The sequence below is a fragment of the Petaurus breviceps genome, unplaced genomic scaffold, assembly GCF_028583685.1.
Source record: "Petaurus breviceps papuanus isolate PSGF00001 unplaced genomic scaffold, PetGlider_PUasm1.0 38, whole genome shotgun sequence".
NCBI classification, from domain to species: domain Eukaryota; kingdom Metazoa; phylum Chordata; class Mammalia; order Diprotodontia; family Petauridae; genus Petaurus; species Petaurus breviceps.
Genome location: NW_027186304.1, coordinates 34,839,591 through 34,860,636, shown reverse-complemented (window position 1 = coordinate 34,860,636; position 21,046 = coordinate 34,839,591). Strand labels below are relative to the sequence as shown.

General features: G+C 36.1%; 1 protein-coding gene across 2 annotated transcripts in view; it reads left to right on the top strand.

Moving 5' to 3' along the window:
- Positions 1 to 21,046, top strand: part of ROCK1 (Rho associated coiled-coil containing protein kinase 1) — a 143,780-nt gene that overhangs the window by 102,563 nt on the left and 20,171 nt on the right. For both annotated transcript variants that reach the window (XM_069099750.1, XM_069099749.1), the window contains exons 18-24: positions 34 to 184; positions 2,702 to 2,862; positions 9,351 to 9,535; positions 12,880 to 12,949; positions 16,265 to 16,359; positions 19,309 to 19,474; positions 20,657 to 20,747. In XM_069099750.1, the coding sequence (XP_068955851.1) occupies positions 34 to 184; positions 2,702 to 2,862; positions 9,351 to 9,535; positions 12,880 to 12,949; positions 16,265 to 16,359; positions 19,309 to 19,474; positions 20,657 to 20,747 (919 nt within the window). The remainder of the gene's footprint in view (positions 1 to 33; positions 185 to 2,701; positions 2,863 to 9,350; positions 9,536 to 12,879; positions 12,950 to 16,264; positions 16,360 to 19,308; positions 19,475 to 20,656; positions 20,748 to 21,046) is intronic.

The window sequence follows — 21,046 nt, the reverse complement described above, 5'->3', positions numbered from 1 at the left end:
TATAACTACATATGACTTACTCCTGTATTGCAGGAAAAGAATAATTTGGAAATAGATTTAAACTACAAGCTAAAATCGTTACAACAAAGATTAGAACAGGAAGTAAATGAGCATAAAGTGACTAAAGCCCGTTTAACTGATAAGCATCAATCTATTGAAGAGGCAAAATCAGTTGCAATGTGTGGTAAGTGTTAATTTTTATATTTTCCTATAAAATTATGAGAAAGCTGATGCTTTAAATAATTTTTGTGACCTTTGTATTTTGACCAACCATAGTAACAACCAGACATCAGTATTTTAATTCTCAAAAGAAAACCCAACACTTTAAAAATTATTTACTTTTATTAATATCTTTTGGTTTTCAGTCACCCTTTTCCTGATTTTTCTTTACCTGTCTCCCACCTGGTCGTGTCTTCTAATGAATAAAAAAGAAAGAAAGAAATCAGTTCAGCTAAATTAACCAATACCTTAATTGATTCTGACAAGTTATGTAAAACTCCAAACCTAGTCCGCGGACTCTTCAAATAAAGGAGAACATAATCATTTCTTGTTTTTTCTCTGGGGCCAAAATTATTTATTATAATTATATAGTTTTTAGTTTGGACCTTGGAGTGGAGAGGGAGGGATCTTTTCATTTACATTGTTGTCATCATTTTTTGTATTGTTTTTCTGGTAATGTTCTTGGCTCTGCATCAATTCATAGAAATCTTTCATGTGCTTTTCTGAATTTTGTTTTTTTAATTTTTTCTTAAAGTGTAGTGATATTCTGTCATAGTTGTATACCACAGTTTCTTTGACCATTATGTAACAAATATAAACACCACACAACACACATGCCTCTCTGTGTATATGTAATATATTTTTGTTATTTAATTAAATATTTCCCACTTCCATATAAAATTATCTAATATTCATTTTTAAAAATTTTGAGTTCCAAATTTCCTCTCTCCTCCACCCCCTTTTTTGAGAAGGCAAGTGTTTTTGGTATTGATTATACATGTAAAGTCATGCAAAACACATTTCCATATTAGCCATGTTGCAAAAGAAAACACAGTATGTGTGTGTACACGTATATGTGTTTTTGCTAATTTGAGGAGAAAATACTTAACACATCAAGGGGCAGAGGAAAAAACAAAAAGTAAAATAGATCACATTGCTTACCTGAAATTGTAAAGCTTTTACCAAAGCAAAATTTATGCAGTTGGGATAAAATAAGAAATGAGTCATTGAAGAAAAAAACTAATGCATTATATGTCTGATATGGATCTGATATCCAGGATAAAAGGGAATTAACATAAATATAGAAGACCAAGGTCTATTCCCCATTGGGTAAGCTGTTAAAGTATATGGAGAAATAGTTCTTAAGAAAAGAATTACAGACTGTTAACAACCACATAAATGTTTACAAAATCACTAGTAATAAAAGAAATGCAAAGTAAAACAACTTTGAGATTTCTTCTACCCCTGGTACAGTCCTTCATTATTTCACATCTGGGCCGTTGCAGTAGCATTCTGGTTGATCTCCCCACCTCACTTCTCTTTCCACTGTAGCTCATCTTTGATTTGACTGCCAAACTGACTATTCTAAAGTACAAGTCTGACCTTGTCACCCCTAGTAAACTCCACAACTCTTGTCTCCAGGATCAAATATATAATAATCATTTGGGCATTTTTAAAGCCATTCACAACCTGCTTCCTACTTAATTTACTCCCCAATATCAATTCTACAATCTAGTAATACTGGCCAACTTGCTGTTTCTTGCACATAACATCTCACCTGAATTCATACCTTTTTTCTGACATGGGCCCCATGCCTAAAATGTTTATCCTCCTGACCTCTTGGCTTCTCAGACCTCTTTTAAGACTAATCTCAAATACCACCATTTACAAGAGACCTTTCCCTGCCTTCTCTACTGATAGTGCTTTCCTTCCTTCTGAGATTACTACCCATCTACACTGTATAGATCTCATGTGTGTGTGTATATGTGTGTATTACATATCATATGTATATGCACATGTGATATGGAGAAGGATATATTCAGGAATGAATGTGATAGAAAAACTAAAGGCATTCATTTTTAAAAGGAGAAGGCAAGAGAGGATTCAGTTCCATGTGTGGAATGCAGTAGCTAGAAATGATTATGTAACAACAAAAGGCAGCAATAAAGTTTACTTTTAAAATGTTCTTATAGTGCTTACAACTTGGAAAACAAAATCTGCCATGGGAAAAGATCTTCGTTTTCACCTTATACTAAAGAATTTATTGGTCGTCTGTTATGTACAAGGCTATATAGAAAGTACAAAGATGATTGATGAGTCTTTTCTTAACCTTCATTTTCACCTGCTACTTCATTTCTAATTTTGATATTCTCATTATCTTCTTATTTTGGCTTGGAATGAAGACTGTATTCAATAAATGTTCCAGACCTGCTCTTTGCCTCCTGATAACCAAAAGGTTCTAGATAAATGACAGATAACCTTTGGGCCAGTCTGTATGTGGAAGAGTTTATTATATTATTCATTTTTTTAACACTTCCTGTAATGATTTGCTTATAAAAACACCCCCACTATACAAAAACTTGTCAATGATACTTCATATTGTCATAGATATTAGAAACACTTGGCATGCATTTTGCCGATTGAACCATCGTTAAAAACTAATGTGATTGTTAAGAACTAATTTAATTCCATCATTTTGTAGAAATGGAAAAGAAACTGAAGGAAGAGAGAGCAGCACGAGAGAAAGCTGAAAATAGAGTTGTTCACATTGAAAAGCAGTGTTCCATGTTAGACGTCGACTTGAAACAGTCTCAGCAGAAACTGGAGCATTTGGCAGAACACAAAGAAAGGATGGAGGATGAAGTAAGAAAAAAAGGATACTTCTGTCTTTGTTCTTAGTGTGAAAGAGAAACTGCTGTATGTTAAAGAAAGTTGGTGAATGAGGAAGATAACTTGTCAATTAAAAAAGTGTAGATAATTTTCATTAAGGAAATAACTTGCTATTAAGCTAGGCCTGTGTTATAAATGAATGATGAGTGGAAAAGCATTTATTAAGAGCTTACTATGTTTCAAGGACTGTGCTAAAGTGCTGAGTTTGCAAATATAAGACAGACCTTGCTATCAAGAAGCCAACATTGTGGGAGACAACATATATAGGAGGGTTCAGCTACTGGACAGATGGCAAGGCCCAGTGACCCTAAAGGTGCATCAGGCAAGATAGCAATGTGTAGAGGTCCAGGAAGCAATCAGTCGTATGATAAGCAGTGGTCTTCCCTCTTACTGGAAAGCTTGTAATTGGTTACTCCCTGCTCGTGCAAACAATGTGAATGGCCATGTCTGCTCCTGAGTGGGAAAACTAAAGGAATCTAGCCCATGATTGTTGAAAAGAGGAGAACAGGAGGAGAGCCCAAAGGTTTGAATGGAGAGAAAACTTTGGATTCATTCCTTTAGGGGTGTGGGTGGTATGGAGAAAGGAGACTTGAGGGAAACAGCAGAGGTGGGAAAGGAAGAGAAAGATATTGACAGAAAAGTTGGGATGTAGGACTCCCAATAATATCTGTTCTGCTGGGCCTTTTAGTCCCTGGTGAGATCAATGTAGTTGACATGCTGGGGGAAGGGAAAAGACCTGTGATAACCTGTTGATTTGTTATCAATAAGTATTTTGATAGGGGAGATCTGTGATTTCATTGGTTCGAATACTTCCTACAAAATTTTGCATCAGTAAATACTTATAAACTGCCCATTCTCTTGAGCATTGTGAATATAAAACAATATGACAGAAATTCACCTCCAACTTTAGAGGAACTTACTGTCTGATAAAATAATCTTTGATTATAAGATATGCTATACCCTGAAGTGAAATCTAAAACATAGTATGTAAGCACTTATAATTTTTTTTGGAGGGCAATTGGGGTTAAGTGACTAGCCCATGGCTAGTTCTTGTGTTAAGTGTCTGAGGCCGGATTTGAACTCAGTTCCTCCTGACTCCAGGGCCGGTGCTCTATTCACTGTGCCACCTAGCTGCCCCTATCATTTATAATTTTTAACTACCAAAAAAATCATATGAAGAAGAGCAGTGTGTATATATATATATATATGTATATCAGAAGAGACTTAACTTATAGAGCACATGGATTGATTTAATTTGGCTTAAAACATTTTATTTTATAACTAATATGTGTTAGATAAATGACAGAATCACAAACTCAGAATTGGAAGGGATTTCAGAGGAAATCAAGTCCAACTTCTACATAAAAAAGGATATCCTCTACAATCCCAATATAGCTTTAGAAAAAGCCTTTTTTCCATCAATTTTAGTAGTACTTATGCTATTATTGAAAGACTTTGTCACACTTTTCTGTTTACTACCTGCCCTGGCTTTGAACAGTGAACTGTCGAGTCAGGAATCAGTTGGTCATCAAACTTTTATTAAGCAGTTACTATATTCCAGGCACTGTCCTAAAATCTGGGAATAAAAAGGAAAAAACAAAAACTAGTCTCTGCCATTGAGGAGCTTACATTATAAAGGGGAAAACAGCATATACTTTGAACACACAAGATGAATACAAAGCAAAGGGGACTGATGGGGAACTTTCTGTAGGAAGTGGTGCCTAAACCAAAGCTTAAAGGAAGGTCATGGACTCTTAAAAAGCAGAGGGTAGGAGGGAGAGCATCTTGAGTTAGGATTGGCAACTAGGTTAAGTATGGCTAGACCACAGAGTACATGGAGGAAAATGCTGTGTCAAAAAAACCTGGAAAGATAGACCAGGTAGTGAAGAGCTTTAAATGCCAAACAAAACAGTATATATTTGATCCTAGAGGTATTAAAGGACCCATTGGAGTTTATTGAGTAGGGAGTTAGCATAGTTAGTCCTGTGGTACTATGTGGAAAATAGAGTAGAGTGGGAGAGATCTATGTTATGCTCAGCAGCTGTGAGCTCTACATTGGACCTTCCTCTCCCTCTCCCTTTCCCTGTCCCTCTCCTTTTCCCTTTTTCTCCCCCCCCTTTCTGTGTGTGTGTGTGTGTGTGTGTGTGTGTGTGTGTGTGTGTGTGTGTGTGTACACAAACACTTTCCCTCATACAGTAATCTCAGCTTTCACGGATTCATCGATCATCTCTACACACAAGATTTATCTAGCTCTAGTCTCTCTTTGGAGTGCAAATCTTGCATCATCAACTGCCATTGGATACTTTGAACTGAATATCCCAGAGCCATCCCCAAATCCAAGTATCTAACGCAGAATTTATTGTATTTCTTTTCTCCCCCCTCCCCCCAGCCCAGCTCTCCTCCAGATTACTGATGAGAGCGCCATTTTCCTTCTTCTCACGCAGTGTCATCCTAGATCTCCCACCCTACATGTTCATTCATTTGTCAGATCCTGTCATTTTCTTTTTCTGCAGCATCTCATATACATCCCTTTCTCTCCACTCACAGAGCTACTGTCTCACCTGGATGCACTTTCTACAGTAATTACATTTCCTGCTTCAACTCTTTCACTACTTCAGTACATCTTGACACTTTAGAAAATGAGTCCTATGGCATTCATTGCTCAGGATGTTTTCAGAATATGATCTTCCGCATATTTTCAAACCACATTTTCACTACTTTTTGAAAAAATTTACATGAGCATGAATGACATTCTTAGAAGAAATGTAGAAAGCATAACTAAAGATGATTGGGTCTTTGGAAAGGAACTGGAGACCTTAGGGATTTGGGTGGTAGTTTTCTTACTGCTGTTTATCAAATGCAAGGACTTCAGAAGAGAAAAGCACATGGAAATGAATAGCCTTGTTTTAAAAATGGTTTTCAGATTTTTTTTTTTTATAAAGCAATTGGGGTTAAGTAACTTGCTCAAGGTTACACGGCCAGTTATTTCTGGGTGTGCTTCTGAGTATCTGAGCCTGGATTTGATCCAGGTTATCCTGACACTGGAGCTGGTGCTCTTACTCGCTGAGCCACCTGGCCGCCCCTAAGCAATTGGGGTTAAGTAACTTGCTCAAGGTTACACGGCCAGGTGTTTCTGGGTGGGTGCTAAGTGTCTGAGCCCAGGATTCGATCTCCAGGTCTTCTCAACACTGGAGCCTGTGCTCTTACTCGCTGTGCTACCTGGCCGCCCCAAGGAATTCAGATTTTTTAATTTAAAATAAGTGAAGGACTCTTGTTTAGAGATCAAATACACCTAACAAAGACTAATAAAACTGTATTTTCCTGGAATCTTGAAAATCTCATCAAAAGGGTGTTAAAATAAAAAGAAGGGGAAGGGAAAAAATTGCTCATGTTTATCCGTAAGCCTAGATATAATAGATCCTATCTGTAATGGAGTAAGAAGAATAATTTCTTGTGTAGAGTTACCCAAAAAAATCTATGAATCAAACCAACAATAAATGAATGACTTAGTATAGCTATTTCTGAAGCATGGATGATAAACTTGGTGAAGAGAATGATTTAATTCTTTTGAGGCTTGGGACAGTGAGACTCATGATTAAAATACAGGTCCCAAAGAACATACTTTATTTAGAAGGAATCGAATAGTTAGAAGACTGGATGTGAATAAATTCAGGAACAAGGCAAAAGGATGTTTGGAGAACTGCATGCTATAAAGCATTTGGGTCAAAAGAAGTGGAGGGCAAAAACAGTATTATCATTGTTATGTACTATAGATACCTTACAGAAAGAGGAAATAGATGAATTCAGAAAACAATTCCTAAGATTGGCCTAGAGGCAGTGATGAAGGCTATTAATGTCCGGACAGCTACTGAATCTTTCTTTCTGCTAAAAGCAAAGCAGATGATAATTTCCTTCCTCAAGTGGTGAGATGAATAGGGGGTTAATTTTCGTTCCTTAAAAGGTAGAGCAAGAAATTAGAGGAACTTCTCTTCTGTACCAACAAAGAAAAACTAAATGATGAGAACAGTGCCTAGTCCACCTTAGAATTTGTGATAGAGGAGAGGAAAACTGAATGAAATTTGACATAGACACTAACTTTGGGGGAAATTATATTCCAGATGTTTCATGGAGAAGGATACATAGCATCCCATGGATTAAAATTCTCCAAAGGAAGTCAGCCTTGAAGTAATGTAAAACTCTAAGGTTCTAGAGATACAGAAAGAAATAATTCTCATGAGAAAGAAAAGGGAGAAAAGAGTTACATATTATAAAAAACTAATGTGGATACACATGGAACTAAATAACTGATATTTAATTTTTTTTAAACATACATAAGGGGGTGGCTAGGTGGCTCAGTGAGTCAGGAGGACCTGAGTTCAAATGCGGCCTCAAGACATTTAACACACACACACACACAAAACTAGCCATGTGACCTTGGGCAAGTCACTTAACCCCAATTGCCCTACCTTCTCCCCTCCAAAAAGAAGAAAAGAAAGAAAGAAATTTTAAAAAATAATAATAAGGGGCAGCCAGGTGGCTCAGCGAGTAAGAGCACTGGCTCCAGTGTTGGGATGACCTGGATATCGAATCCCAGGCTCAGACACTCAGCACCACACCCAGAAATAACTGGCTGTGTAACCTTGAGCAAGTTACTTAACCCCAATTGCTTAAAAAAATAAAATTAATAATAATAATAATAAATATACATAAGATAGAAGTAGGATAAATACAAAAAACGTGTCATAGTGCTGAAATCATTGTCAGCAATAAAACTCAGAATTGTGACTAGTGAAGAAAGCTAAGGATAATAACTCTGACGTTAGGTCCCAAAGGGGTATATAGGGAATTAGAACACAAGGTAAATAGGAAGATTAATAGTAACTAGCTTCCTTTGTGTCAGGTGTGTGTGTGTTTCTCACGCATTCAAGAACTTAATATATATGTTAATACATGATTTGGAAACTTAGTGTATCAAAATTAGAGCACTTCAGATCGTTTTTGCTCTAACAGGCAAGAAGGAGTAACTTAAATATCTGTAATTTTATAACCATTTTCCTGTTTGACCCCGAAATGTCAACTTTAGACTTAAACTGTCTAAATAAATGTTCTTAGACCATATATATGATCACTTTGATATATGGGAACCCATCACTTAGAACTGTCCCTCTGTGCAACTGTTTTGTTTTTTTATTTTTTGCATGGGCAGCATAGCTTATATAGAGTGAACAAGGTTGTGCAGCTCTTGCTGTCATCAAACAAAAGTTTTCTTTATTCCATTAAGGTATAGAATGGGTTAAAAGAGAAGGTAGTGTTTGGAGAGATTTGATCCCTGTCTTCCCAGTGGGAAATTGTTCTTTTTTCTAAATCCCTTGCTTCTCCCAATAATGATTCATTCAGCTTGATATTAGAACTTTGGTCCATGATGAGTCTGGGTGATGCTTGGACTCCAGAACCCTCCTTAGAAACTAGATTTCTGCTTGGAGACTGCATCAGAAAAGTTCCTTTGCCCCTGTAATTTGGTGGGAGGCCAGAGCTTGGAAAACAAAGTGGTATAATGCCAGACCTGGTCTTAGGAAAACCTACGTTCAAATTCTGCCTCCAAAACTTATGGTTGTACGAATATGGGTGAGTGACTTTATCACTTTGAGTCTCAGTTTTTCCTTTATCTGTAAAATGGGGATTTAAAAAAATACTTAGAGGGGCGGCTAGGTGGCGCATTGAAGAGAGCACCGGCTCTGGAGTCAGGAGGACCTGAATTCAAATGTGATATCAGACACTAAACACTTACTTAGCTGTGTGACCTTGGGCAAGTCACAAAACCCCAATTGCCCTACCTTCCCCCCTCCAAAAAAGCAAAAAAATAAAAGTACCTAGAGTACCTATGCCTCAGGGTTGTGAGACTCAAATGAGATAATCCAAATGAAGCATTTTGATGAATAGTATTACTATTAGTATTACCATTTTACTAATTTACTATTAGTAAAATAGTACTACTATTTTTTAATGAATTGAAGTGACCAAGCCCAGGAAGCTACATTTCCAAGGTGCTAAAAGAAGTGATATTTAAAAGATTGTGGTGAATGGGAGACACATCACAGGACTAGAAAAGAACATTTCATAGTTTTTAGGAAGCTAGAAGAAAATAAGAGACTCAAAACTGTAGACCAGTGGACTTGGTTTCATTTCCTAGCAAAATTTTAGAATGTATTCCCATATACATAGAGGTGTCTGAAGGTAGGTTTTTGAAGCTAAGTTTATATAACTCCCCACTAATAGCTAAATTTCATAGTTAATAGGGCTTATCAAAAATTCTTTTTAATAGGGTCATTTAGGAGTACTTAGATGCCCTCAAATAAGTGAGGGAACCATAATGGGCATTAAAGTTTATTAAATATACTTTCAAATAAACACTAAGTCAATTGCAAAAGTATGTGTGTTCCAAAGCATTTTTTCATTCATAGGTTAAGAATCTAACACTGCAGCTGGAGCAAGAATCAAATAAGCGGTTATTGATACAGAATGAATTGAAAACTCAAGCTTTTGAGAAGGACAATTTGAAAGGGTTAGAAAAGCAAATGAAACAAGAGATCAATACATTATTAGAAGCAAAGAGATTATTGGAATTTGAACTAGCTCAGCTCACAAGGTAAGTTTGGATAAAATCAACCATTTAAGTGGTTTCCTTTTCTCATATGCTTAAGATCTTTTGTTGGCATATATTGTATGCAGGATATTTTGATGCATATATAGAGATCATCACCATAGAAACCATATACTAAAGGTACATGCATTGTGCTGAATCACCTGTTCTATCATTGGTCCGGAGTTACACCGAATACCTGTGTAAAGCTTCACAACAATAAGAAAAATAGCTAGTTCCACCATTGGTTAAATTACTTTCACCTTAAAAGCTTGTTTATTCATAAGATGATATGCTGTCTGTTTTTCCTGAAAATAATTTTTGTTTAAAAAATTTATTATAAACTTACTGTCAACAAAAAATTCATATATTCATAATAAATAAAATTTCATATCACACCTTTCACATTTAACAGGTAGAATCAAGCAAATTGAACATGAGGACTTTTAAAATGCTTTTTTTCTGTGATCCCTTCCAGTTCTTCCTGAAGCTCTGCTACTTATGTTGTGATGTTTTAGGTTTTTTTTTTTTGCAATATAGTTTTCAATGTGTATACAGTGATAGTTCTACTGATTTCTGTTTGCATAACTGTGTAGGTCTTTCCCATTTTTTCTTTGTATTGTACCAATAGTGTTATATCTCCATGCCATAGTTAGCTAAACTATTCTCCAGTTACTGGACTATATGAGCTGTTTCCTTTTTTTTTTTGGGGGGGGGGGCGCATTTCAAATAGAGTAACTGAATACTTTTGTAAACTTTAACCTTTTTCCTCTTTTTATGATGTTTTTGAGATGAAGTCCTAGCATTGCAACTGCTGGGTCAAGGAGCTTGATTATTTTAACAACTCTTTAACTGCTTTTGCTGAGCAGCTAGGTATAGAGTGCCAGACCTAGAGACAGAAAGACCTGAGTTCAAATGTGGCCTCAGACATTTACTAGCTGTGTGACCCTAAGCAAGTCACTTAACCCTGTTTGTCTCAGTTTTCCTCATCTTTAAAATGAGCTGGAGAAGGAAATGGCAAACCCCTCCAGTATCTTTGCTAAGATGGGGTCAGATAGGGTCACAAAGAGTAAGACATAATTGAAACGACTGAACAAATCACTCTTGCTATGTTATAAATATTTCAACCAGTCTATAGACCTCCCCAGGGAGTATATTAGAATGCTTACTTCCCCACTACCACCAGCATTAAATTTAATTTTTGCTGTGTTTTTTTAAGTGGATATAAAGTAGTATCTTAAAGTTATCTTGATTTGCATTTTTCTTATCATTAGGGAAATTTGATTATCTTATTATGGAGTTACTAATAGTTAAAAGTATTTTGTATTTTAAAGGACTGTTGGCACCACAGGATCACTGATTTTCTCTATGATATTCTCTGTGGCCCTTTGCTTTTTAGCAAGCTCCAGGATTGAATTTAGCTATTGACTCCTGTTTTCTAAGACTCCTTCTGTTTTATAATAGCTATACTCTTCCCTCTGAAAGCCAAGTCCCTTCAACATCTAGCTTAGCTCTCAGGAAAGGAGTCTTGACTGTGCTCCCTGAAAACAACAAATAAGTAAGCAGTTCAGGAAACATAAGAGAAATGCAATGATACATCAACAGAAAAAAAATTGTAATATACAGAGGTCTCATCATTTCATTCATATTTATAGGGGACAACTTCCTAGGCTAAAGAACCACACACCCACCCTCCCCCACCTTCCTGGGTTACTTCTACTGGGTCTTATCTTTTGGAGACAGTTGATTTAATTCTTTCTCTGTCTCTGTCTCTCTCTTTGCTTTTTGGAGGGGGAAGGCAGGGCAGTTGGGGTTAAATGACTTGCCCAAGGTCACACAGCTAGTAAGTGTTAAGTGTCTGAGGTCACATTTAAACTCAGATCCTCCTGACTCCAGGGCTGGTGCTTTATTCACTGTGCCACCTAGCCACCCCAATTTAGTTCTTTTTTATGTAGATCATAGGTTTAAGTCTTGAAGGGACCTTGGGTATCATTTTGTCAAACCACCTCATTTTACATTTGGAGAAACTAAGATCCCAGAGAGGTTAAGTGACTTATCCAGAGTCATAAAAGTAATAAATGGTAAAGAGATTTGGCCTCAATTCCTCTGAGTCTTGACTTGATACTTTAATCTACAGATAATAAGTTTTTAGATCCTATGCCAAACTCAAATTGTTTTGTTTTTCAAATTCCTAGCCTTTATTTAATGTGCTTTCCAAATTCCCTAAATTCCAACTCATTGATAGGACAGAGATAAAAGAGAAGCCCTAGGACCATTAAAGTAAATGATCAGTGTCTACTCTTGTACTTTCTGTTTTTAGGAAACCGTTTTATCCCTCCTTTTTCAAGTTGCTGCATCACACAAATCATGCCCCTTCTCGCCTTTCTTTTTAGATTGTATGTCTCCCAGTTAAAATGAATACTTTGCACACACGGCAAAAAATCCACCCTCTCCCCCTTCTCTTTCTGGTCCTTACCCCCAAACAACCCTTCAAGGGTATATCAGTGCTCTTAAGGTGTCAAAAGACCCAGTGTTTTTGCCTAATTGAGTTTTATAGTGAGAATGGGGAAGATCTGGCTTGCAGGTCATGCCGACTACAGGAAAGTAGCAAAATGTGATGCCACTGTTTCTACCTCTAAATTACCTCTTGATTTCAAAAGTAGTTATGATAATTTTTTCATTTGTTAGAATATTCTAAGGAGTGACTAGACAAAATCTGTTTCATGAAATATATACATATTCTTTTTCTCTCTTTAGATGTCACTCAGTTTTGGTGCCACTGTTTCTATTTTTGATTTTATGGGCCTGTTTTTCTTTAAGTGTGTTTACATACCTCTTTCTGTTCCCCTCTCTTCCTTTTTATTAGTTTCTCTTTATTAGGCTGTCTCTTTCTCTGTCATTGTCCTCTTTGTTTCTCCCTCCTTCTTTCCTGCTCTGTCTCTTTTCCTTAACTAACTATAATATATAACTTCAGCTTTTAAAAATTATATTTGTGTTCTCTTTTGGTTTCTCTTTTAATCCCCCAATATACTCAGCTAAGTTGTTTTTACAGTTATGATCAATCCTTAGTTACTGTTTGTTGTTTGTTTTTTGTTTTTTTCTTTGTGGATAGTTTTTCTTCACTAAGAAAAATGTTCTTTATGCAGTATTTTTTTCAACAGTGAAATGAAATCAATATTATAATTAACTGAATTATTGAATTATATATTAGTAGCATGAGAAAGTATTTAAAATAGAGCTATTTCAGCAATCTAGTTTTTATTTTAAATAGGTTTAAATAGGTTCTACAACTATTTTCCTTACTCTGTTATAAGCAGATACATTTACTGACTTTTTCCTTTTTTCTGAAGACAATATTGTGGAAACGAAGGACAGATGCGGGAACTACAGGATCAGCTTGAAGCTGAACAGTATTTTTCGGTAAGCTATAGAAGCATTTGTTGATTTTTGTAGCGGAATTGTCAAGAAAAATCTTAAAATGTTGTAATTAGATACTTCTAATAAGTAAAAGGTTCTGCCCATCAAGTGTCAGAAGCAGCGGGCTTCTCCCTCACTTTCCAATCTGTATCGTTGTTTGAAATGGAAGGAATATAATTGATAATTAAAGGAAATGCGACTGTCTTTGGTATCTTTGTGCTCTCTGTCCTTTGCGTCTGTGCTGACAACACAGTTTTTTGTATTGCTTTGTGTTATGGCAATTATTCTTGTTGTTTTAAGATTTGGTTTCACGCATAAACAAAGTTGAATGTGCCAGAAGTACCTTCTAGTTTGGTAAAGAGACTCTTGTTATCTTGGTACCTTATTCTGTCAATCACTTGATTTAATATGCTTTTTTAAATTTACTTTTCTACTTTTTGTTCTCAATATAAAACTGAAAAATATACTGTTGCCATAGTAAAAAGAAAAAATTAGTACAGTATTGCTTATGAAAGTTTCATCTGCATCTTTTATTTCCTTGCTTCTCATAAGTTCCCAGTACTGTATTGATTCTGTAAATTTTTTATATTAAATCCTGTCTTCCATGTTGCATTTAAACCAACATGACTTGTTAGCTAAAAGATGAAAAGCACATTCAAAGAACTGCCAGGTTCTTGAATATATTCTGTATTGTGATTGCATAGCATTGAACCTATAACGTAGTCCTGTTTTACTGCATTGTCTGAAATATACCCTTTAAATGGTACTTGGGCAGGGACCTATTATTGTGGTCCAATCTATGAGCTCCAGAGTGAAATGGGTTTAAGGTTTGCTCTTTGAGAGAGAGAGAGAGAGAGAGAGAAAGGGGGAGGAAGGAGGAAATCTAGCTAGTAAACCCCAAGTTAACTGGGCAATTTCCAGTCATCAAAATTTACCTTCCTTTGGAGAGGAGAGAAAGAGGGCAAACTGAGTTACTCAACTGGCTGGGTCCCCATTCAGGCAGCTCATACTACTCACAGGTTGTGTTTGACTTGGATTTTAGTGAGGGAGGGCTGTGCAAGGTCACCAGCCTCACTTTCTCCTCCAGAACCATCTGGGTCTAGTGGCCAGATACATGAGGATGACTGCAGATGGTCCTGGATGCAAGGACGAGTCTCCTGGCTCAGAATGAAAGTCAATAGTAACTGTTTTCCCTTTTGGCCAGCCACCCTGAGGGTCTTCCCCTCCCAGTTTGATTTTTTTTTTTTTAATTAAAGGGGCCATTCTTTGACTCACTTCTTAAAGAGGCCTATTCATTGAATGGGCATTGCATTACCTCACTCAAAGTGAGAACCTGAAAAGGCCCTAGCCTAAAAGGACCAAGGTCTCCCATTGCATCCTGAGCCGTCTCCAGTCGACCTGATGAATATTTGGCCACTGGACCCAGATGGCTCTGGAGGAGAAAGTGAGACTGGTGACCTTGCACAGCCTTCCCTTACTCAAATCCAAGTCAATTGCAAATCATGTCACCATTTCCCCGATGTCATGGTCCTCTTCAAACACAACAACTGTTGCTTTCGGGAAGAGAATCAAACACAATGTCATTGACTACTGAAAACAGCTTTGTTGTTGTAGGATAAATTTAGAATTTTAAAGAATCTCTGCTTTCCTGGTGGCTCTGAGTTGCCATTCTAGCTTCTTTCCCCTACGCCCTGCATATTGCAAAAATAAAAGTTTATTCTCTTAACAAACCAGAAAGCCCAGTTGATAAAAATAATCTGGCATTTTAAAACCCTGGATATAGGTTAAAAAGATGTTTTCATTTGTTTTGCCTTTAATATGAATGATAAAATGATTTCTTAACTTTTTCTCTGTAGAATATAGTAGTACACACTAAATTCTTTCATATTTCATCTGTTCAAACTTCTTATTTTAAGAGAACTTTTTTTTTCAAACATGAATTATGCATGTGTCCAAGTTATGAATGAGGGCCAAGAGTTGCCTAATTTGGTAGCTTCAGAATGCTGTGTTTTAAACTTTTTTTTTTTTTACAAGCAATCGGGGTTAAGTGACTTGCTCAAGGTTACACGGCCAGGTGTTTCTGGGTGTGGTGCTGAGTATCTGAGCCCGGATTTGATCCAGGTCATTCTGACACTGGAGCCGGTGCTCTTACTCGCTGAGCCACCTGGCCACCCCTGTGTTTTAAACTCTTGACGATAAGAATGAAATATATTAATATGGTGAGCCCCTGGGAGCAGAGGTCACCAAGTTTCCTAAAGAGGAGATTGAAAAGAAACAAACTAACCTAGGTCAGAAAAGGAAGCTGGTCAAAGATCCAGTGCTACTCTGGGATCAGGCCCATGAGTAGCCCCCAGTATTTCCAGCCTTGGCAAGATAGACCTTGTCTTTAAAAAAAAAAAAAAGGGGAAGGAATAAATTTAAGAATAAGTAATCAGCATGTATGATAAGGAACTTCAGTGAAGTTTTTTCATCCCCAGGTAGGTTTCCTTTGTGTGAAACTCAGTATTTCAAAGTTAAAAGAGAGATGAGAGAATGTAACTAGGAATAATAGAATAAAAGACTATAGGACATGTAAATACTTGAACTAGATCAAGCCATCATCATTCTTACTTTATTTGCATTGCCATGGGCATCCATGTATCATGTCTTTGGAGAAGTGCATAAGTCCCTATTACTCCCCAATGCCACACTACTCTTCTTCCCCACTGTTCATCAGAAGTGTCACCACTCTCAAAGAAATACTGCTAAACAAAGTATATTGGCCATGTCTGAAAATGTATGCCTCATTGCACATCCATATGTCACAACTTCTCTAATAAAAGACAGGGAATATGCTTTAATTACAGCCCCCTAAAGTCATTGATCAGCATTCTTAAATCTTTCACTGTTGTGTCCATTTACATTATTGTGGTCATGTAAACTACTCTTCTGATTCTGCTTAAGAAGTCTTTCTTAAAGGTTACTTTGTTACTTTGACAGCATGAGTATTTCTTGCAAATGTCACTGAACTAGATGATGTGTTAACTTTTGCCTTCCCCACCTTTTATTTCAGTAAAGAAGTATAATTAGACCCTTCAGAGTCAAGAAATTCTTTTGAAATTAAATTTTATAGTATTTATGTTATTGAGAAATTAAATATGATTTGAATAAGAAAATGGAAAATGTTTTGCAGACATCAACTTTATGAATTGATATGTTTAAAAGTTGTAATTAAGTTCAAATGATTAGCTTGCTAGGTTATCTTGCACAATTCAGTTGAGTTATTTTTTCACTGGCTATATAAAAACCGCTTATTTCTCCTTGGCGCTTGTTTTGCAGACACTTTATAAAACTCAGGTAAAGGAACTTAAAGAGGACATTGAAGAAAAAAATCGAGAAAATCTAAAGAAAATCCAGGAACTGCAAAATGAAAAGTATGTCCGTTTTACTTTGGCTCAGAAATCACAGTAAAGTGAACTTAAGTTTTAGTTTGAAATTATTCACTAAAACTAATGAAGGTTAGCTCAGTTTATCCAGTCCTATGCAATATTTTTTGTTTCTGGTCTTGTTAGGAATAATTTACATAGATTTGAACTGAAGTTTTTTGACTTCTGTGATGAAAATGTTTGACAAGTAAATTAATAGTGTGAAAAGATTACAAAGAGTAATGTTAAACATCCTAACAAAATAAGCTTTTCAAGTATGCTTGAATACTCTAAAACAGCTGTTATATAAACAGTTGAAGCATTAAAGTTTATCTGTTATTTAGTCATTAAAATAAGTCTCCTAGAAACTTTTACTAGACTACATTTTATTAATTTTGCTTCTACATTTAGTTCAACAAACATTTATTAAGCACTCAGCTTGTGCAAGGCTCAGTGCTAGGCCCCAGGGACATAAAGACCCAAATGAAACTGTCCCACATTTCAACTTGTACACAGACGTATGTAATCTAAGGTAGTTTGAGGAAGACAGAACTAACTCCTGGAGAGAGTTTTAGGGGAAGGGGGTGAGTGGGGACAGTACCAGGAAAGGCTCCCCAAAAAAGTGGTACTTAAGCTGAGTCTTATGGTAAGCCAGCCATCCCTTACTTCAGTCCAGTTCACTTGCATGTCACCGCCCTCTTCAAGAACAAAGGACAAACTACAACAGTGGTAAGATAAAGATTCTCAGAGGTAAGAGAGGAGACTTGATTGCACTGATTGAGGCCTAGGGGATGGTTGAGTCTGGGGGAAATCTTGTAGCCCCTTTTGACTGGAATGTAGCGAGTGTGAAGATAGTATTGTGCTTTAAAGCTAAGAAGGTAGGTTGGAGGCAAATTGTTAAGGGCCTTAAAATTCCAGGTGTATTTTATCCTTGAGGCAACAGGAAACTACTAAAGAAGTTTAGAGTTGAATGACCTTGGGAAATATATATTACTCATTTTACAGAAGCAGAAACGTTAGCCTGGAAGAGCTAAAATGATTTGCTTAAGATTATTGAGTTGGTTATTAGGAGGTGGTATGATGTGAGAGAAAACATTGGAATATTAGTCAAGCAGACCTGACAAAATTTTAGATTGTTTTTTATTTTTTTTTTGTTTTTGCTTTTTGGAGGGCAATTGGGGTTAAGTGACTTGCCCAAGGTCACATGAGTAGTTTTTGTGTTGAGTGTCTGAGGTCAGATTTGAACTCAGGTCCTCCTGACTTCGGGGCCGGTACTCTATTTACTGGGCCACCTAGCCGCCCCAAAATTTTAGATTGTTAATAGAAGAAATCAAAGGAGGTAATTGTCCTATTGTAAGAGGGATATTGATAGATTATAGTTTATTTGTGATGGTAGATTTAGGTGATAGTAGATTCTGGAAACTCTGTATTATAAAACATATGCTCACAAATAATGGACTTGGGGAAGGAGAAATATGATAGCAATCTTCAGATATCAAATGGCTGTCAAGTAAAAAGAGATTTATTTGGTACTTCTCCAAAGGGCAGAGGTAGGATCAAATTATGAAAGCTATTAGGCAGAATTCTGCTTAACATAATAAAGAACTCAAAAAAATAATTTAAATTTTCTTTAAGACCCCAAATGAGTTACTTTGTGAAGTAATGAGTTTCTCATCACTTGACATGTTTGGGCAGGGGCTAGATAACTACCTGTTCAGAAAGTTGAGAAGGTATTATTGGATATAGCAAGAAATTCTACTGTATGACTTCTGAGTACCTTTGCATTTCTAAGATTCTGTGACTCATTCATTTTAAAGAAATAAACCTGGCTCAGTTGTAGCAAATCAGTATATAAGGTGAATCATAGAGCTGGAGTTGGAAGGGACTTCAGAGACCACCCAGTCCAGTCACTTAATTTTATAAATAAGGAATCTGAGGCCTAGGAGAAAAAAAGTGACTTTCCTAAGGTCATGTAAGTGTTAAGCATCATGGGATGTGAACAGGTCTTCAATACCCTAAAAGCAATTTTTTCAGCTGTACCATATATGCCTCCATGACAAGCTTATTAAAATGTTGGACTGTTGCCCAAAGGACAGTGTTGCATAAGTAGATAAGAGAGCTGGCCTTAAAGTCAAAAAGACATAGTTTAAGTAACCCCTCTAATGAAGTAGCTTGTGTGCCCCTGAGTAAATCACTTGATCCCTCAGTGCCCCAGGCAAGTCTCTAAACTTCATTTTGCAGAACACTTATTTAACTGCCTTGGTAAAGGGAGTTTCCTCACTGGTGAAATCATAGGTTACAGACTATTAAAATGTCTGTTATGCTCAGTAGTTGCCAGTTCACTATTGACTACCACAAATTTTAACCTACCAGTAATGTTCGATGAATTAGCATTGTAGCCAGAATTTTTATGAGAGGATTCTTCATACTTCACCTTCTGAATCTCAGGCAAGAATTCACATCCTCTGGTCCCTAAACTGTGATATAGGGAAATTTGTATTTAGACCTTCACGCTGATCTCTAACATTTAGTTTCTTAATTTGTTTTATTACAGGTAAATGAAATATAAATTTTGGCACAGAGCTTTATTGTAAGACAGAAGTTAATTTTTTTCTCAATACAAAATACTTAACGTCACTTTACTGCCTCTGCTTAGGTGAAAGAATAGTAGATACTTTGTTAAACATTTGACTTTATTTTTTATTTTTTCAAAGAGCCAGAGAGATACATGAAGACCAATGCCATTATCTTTATTGGGATTTTGTAGAATTAAGTGTTATGCCTCCCCTGATTAAGAAATTGTAGGTCCTGTGATCTTTTTACTGGCAGTTTAAAGAGACACACACACACACACACACACACGCATGCACAAATAGTCTAGTTGGAAGGATGACCTCAATTTATTTACTTTCCCTGAAAATATCCATTCTTAAAGAAATCTTTTGCTCTCTGTTGTAGGGAAACATTTGCTGCACAATTAGACCTGGCAGAAACAAAAGCTGAATCAGAGCAGTTGGCTCGACGTCTCCTGGAAGAACAATATTTTGAATTGACCCAAGAGTGTAAGAAAGCAGCTTCACGAAATAAACAAGAAATTACAGATAAAGATCATGCTGTCAGTCGGGTAAGTTGACATTATTACCAAACACTAAGTGTTATATCCTTAAGTATTGGCATATTCCCGGAGTCTGTGATCATACTACTCCAATTAAGGAAAGTTCAAAACAGTTGATACTCTAAAATGTATTTTGCTCTGAGGTATATATCACATTATATTTTCTTTGGGGCATCATGTTTTCCTAGTTTTATTTAGGCAGATTTTAAAATTCATTTTTATTTTCCATGCATGTATCTATTAATATAAAATGTGGTGCTGATTCATGTGTCAGGTAGAAAGAAGTCATGCTTGAGATTGAACATTTATTCCAAATAATCCAAAGTCCACATATAGATAAATTATGTCTCTGTGTGTGTTATGTGTGTATATTTGCGCACACTCACACACACACACACACACACACACACATATATATATATATATACATATATATATATATACTCCTTTCATCTAAAGTTTATAGTATAGTTAGATATGGTCTGGTCTTAATATTAGAATCATAAAATTTAAACCTGAAGAAACATAGAAATGGTTTAATATAGTTAGTTATGTGATTTTAGGCAAGTCATCTCATACCTGTTGGCCTCAGTTTTCTCATCAGAGTAATGGTGGTGTTGGACTAGATGATGTCGGAAGGCCTTCCTGACTTTTTGAATCCTCTGTACTGTGAATTAGTCCAACCCCCTTATTTGACAAATTTGGGGCTTTGGGCCCCAAAATATTGCAAATTCCCTAGAGTAACAACTCTAGTGTAGTTGTAGAGCTAAATCTCCATGTATCCTAACTTTAAGTGTGAGGGATTTTCTACCATACTTTCTGCAGCTCTTCATTCTTCTGAGCAGCCAGGATGAGGCAAACTAGTGGGGTAGAGCAAAGATGAATTTTTTGGTCACTTTTTTAAATTGGGAAATACCTGTGCAACAGGTACTAAAAAACTCAGACTGATTTTTGTAACTCTTCACATGGGAACATTTCCACAAACATATTTATATTAATCTGGTAAGGAAAGAGTATGAGCAGAACCTGAATTGATTAAAATAATAAAACAATATATTTTAAGTAGAAATTCATATATTCCTTAGCCCATGCTAATCTGTATTTATATGGGAACTGAAAAATTCATTTTGAGGATCATTGCTTTGATCGAAAGTCAGCTTTAGGATATGATTTTTTTTTGGTCTCATTTAGCTGGAAGAAATAAACAGTACATTAACCAAAGATATTGAATTACTAAGAAAGGAAAATGAAGAGTTGACTGAAAAAATGAAGGAACAAGAAGGTATGTGGATTTTAATAATTAATTTAAAAAGTTTTGCTAAATATATAATAGACTACTAAAGTAAAAGGAATTAAAATTTTGTTTTGTTTTGTTTTTGGAGGGGGAAGTTAGGGCAATTGGGATTAAGTGACTTGCCCAAGGTCACATGGCTAGTTTTGTGTTGTGTCTGAGGCTGAATTTGAACTCAGGTCCTCCTAACTCCAGGCTGGTGCTCTATTCACTGCATCACCTAGCTGCCCCTCTTTAAAAAATCTTACTAAGTATATAAAAGAATATTAAGTTTAAAAACTAGCTGTTGT